The 2,029-nt window shown below is 35.9% G+C and overlaps 1 protein-coding gene across 1 annotated transcript; it reads left to right on the top strand.

Moving 5' to 3' along the window:
• The first annotated feature begins 472 nt into the window (after window positions 1-472).
• Window positions 473-1,565, top strand: LOC131597990 (uncharacterized). The gene is made up of 2 exons (XM_058870645.1): window positions 473-1,086; window positions 1,181-1,565. The coding sequence occupies exons 1-2, from the start codon at window positions 473-475 to the stop codon at window positions 1,563-1,565; spliced, it is 999 nt and encodes a 332-aa protein (XP_058726628.1).
• Window positions 1,566-2,029: the final 464 nt, after the last annotated feature.

Here is a 2,029-nt window from a genome sequence, read left to right as displayed (position 1 = left end):
TGATGATGCAAAAAGGAAAAAAATTGTGCCTCCTGATGATATTTTCAAGAGAGGGATAACTAGTCAAACAACTATCAACACTGCTTTTAAGAAGAAAGAGATGGATGTTACTGATCTACAAGTTGCTACTTGTTTTTACAACAATGCTCTTCCCTTCAATGTTATAAAAGATGAAGAATTTATCAAAATTTGTGAAATGGTTGTTGGTTTTGGTAAAGGATATAAGTTACCGACTTACCGTGATATTAGAGATAAGTTTTTAAAGAAAAAAGTTGAGGAAACACATAAGATATTGGAGGAACATAAAAAAGATTGGAAAAAGTTTGGGTGTACAATCATGACTGATGGATGGGCGGATCAAAGAAGGAGGACTATCATAAACTTTTTGGTAAATAGTCCAAAGGGAACTTTCTTTTTAAAGTCAATTAATGCCTCTGCCATTTCAAAGACAACTCATAAAGTTTTTTAAATGATGGATGACATTGTTGAGGAAGTGGGTGAAGAAAATGTTATCCAAATTGTAACCGACAATGCTGCAAACTATAAGTTGGCTGGCCAGATGTTAATGGAGAAGAGGAATAAGCTTTGTTGGACCCCTTGTGCAGCTCACTGCATTGATCTAATGTTGGAGGACTTTGAGAGCAAGATACCTATGCATAAAGATACTATTGTTGCAGGTAAAAAGATCACAACTTATATTTATGCTAGGACTTGTCTTATAACTTTATTGCATCACTTTACTGAAGGAGGTGAGTTGATTAGACCCGGAATCACACGTTTTGCAACATCTTACTTATGTTTGGGGTGCTTGAATGATAAGAGGGGAGCATTGTTTAGGATGTTCACTTCCAAGCAATGGAATTATGGTCCATTTTCCAAAACAAAGGATGGAAAACTAGTTCAAAATATAGTCCTAGACAAAGATTTTTGGAAGAATGTGGTTCTTTGTTTAAGGGATGCATTTCCATTACTAAGAGTGTTGCGTATGGTGAATTCTGGTGAAGAACTAGCCATGGGCTTGATCTATGAACCAATGGATCAGGCGAAAGAGGAAATACAAGTCGGGTACAACAAGAAGAGAAAAAGGTAATATCTAATTTTATAAAGTATAGTCATTAGTTGTAGTTTCACCTTTTTCTTGTGAACTAATTAAAATTTTTAATCTTTTATTATTATTTAGTTGTAAACCTGTATGGGATATCATTGACAAGAGATGGGACAAACAATTGCATAGACCATTGCATGCTGGTGGCTATTTTTTTAATCCCATGTTGCATTACGGTCCTAATCTCAAAGCTGATAAAGAAGTTATGCAAGGGATGTATACATGTTTAAAGAGGGTGATGGGAGGAGATATGAGTATGGTTAACAAGATTGACGGTCAACTTGAGTTTTTTAAAGGTAAAAAGGGGTTCTTTGGAGATGAAGTGGCTCAACTTGGGCTACAAAACAAGACACCGGCTCAATGGTGGGAATCTTACGGTGGTGAACATCCGGAGTTGCAAAACTTTGCCATTCGTGTCTTGAGTTTAACATGTAGTTCTTTTGGTTGTGAGAGGAACTGAAGTGCTTTTGAGATGGTCCATACCAAGAAAAGAAATCGGCTGAAGCAAAAAACCATGAACGATCTTGTGTATGTGATGGTAAGGAGAAGAAGAGAATTAACCATTGATGATTTTCAAGAAGATGATGATTGGTGGTATGTTGTTGAGCAAGAAAATGTAGTTGCTAATCAGATGATGGCTGATTTAGATGCTGAATTGATGCATACTAATGATACTACTAGTGCTATACCACCTACACTTGCAGATGAATTTGATATTGTTGAAGATATAGAAGAAATTGATAACGAAGTTGATGATGGAAGTGGTGCAAGAGGTGATGATGATGATGATGGTGATCGTGGTGGTGATGATGAGATTAATGAAGATGACAATGGTGACATTATGAGAGATGATCCAAGTGGATGGCGCATTAGTGATCTAATTTAGCATGTAGGCTTTAAGTATTTTGTTTTATATTTAAGATT

The sequence above is a fragment of the Vicia villosa genome, linkage group LG4 (genome assembly GCF_029867415.1).
Source record: "Vicia villosa cultivar HV-30 ecotype Madison, WI linkage group LG4, Vvil1.0, whole genome shotgun sequence".
In the NCBI taxonomy this organism is placed as follows: domain Eukaryota; kingdom Viridiplantae; phylum Streptophyta; class Magnoliopsida; order Fabales; family Fabaceae; genus Vicia; species Vicia villosa.
Note: the sequence above shows the minus strand (reverse complement) of the source record. Positions and strands in the feature narration are given on the sequence as shown.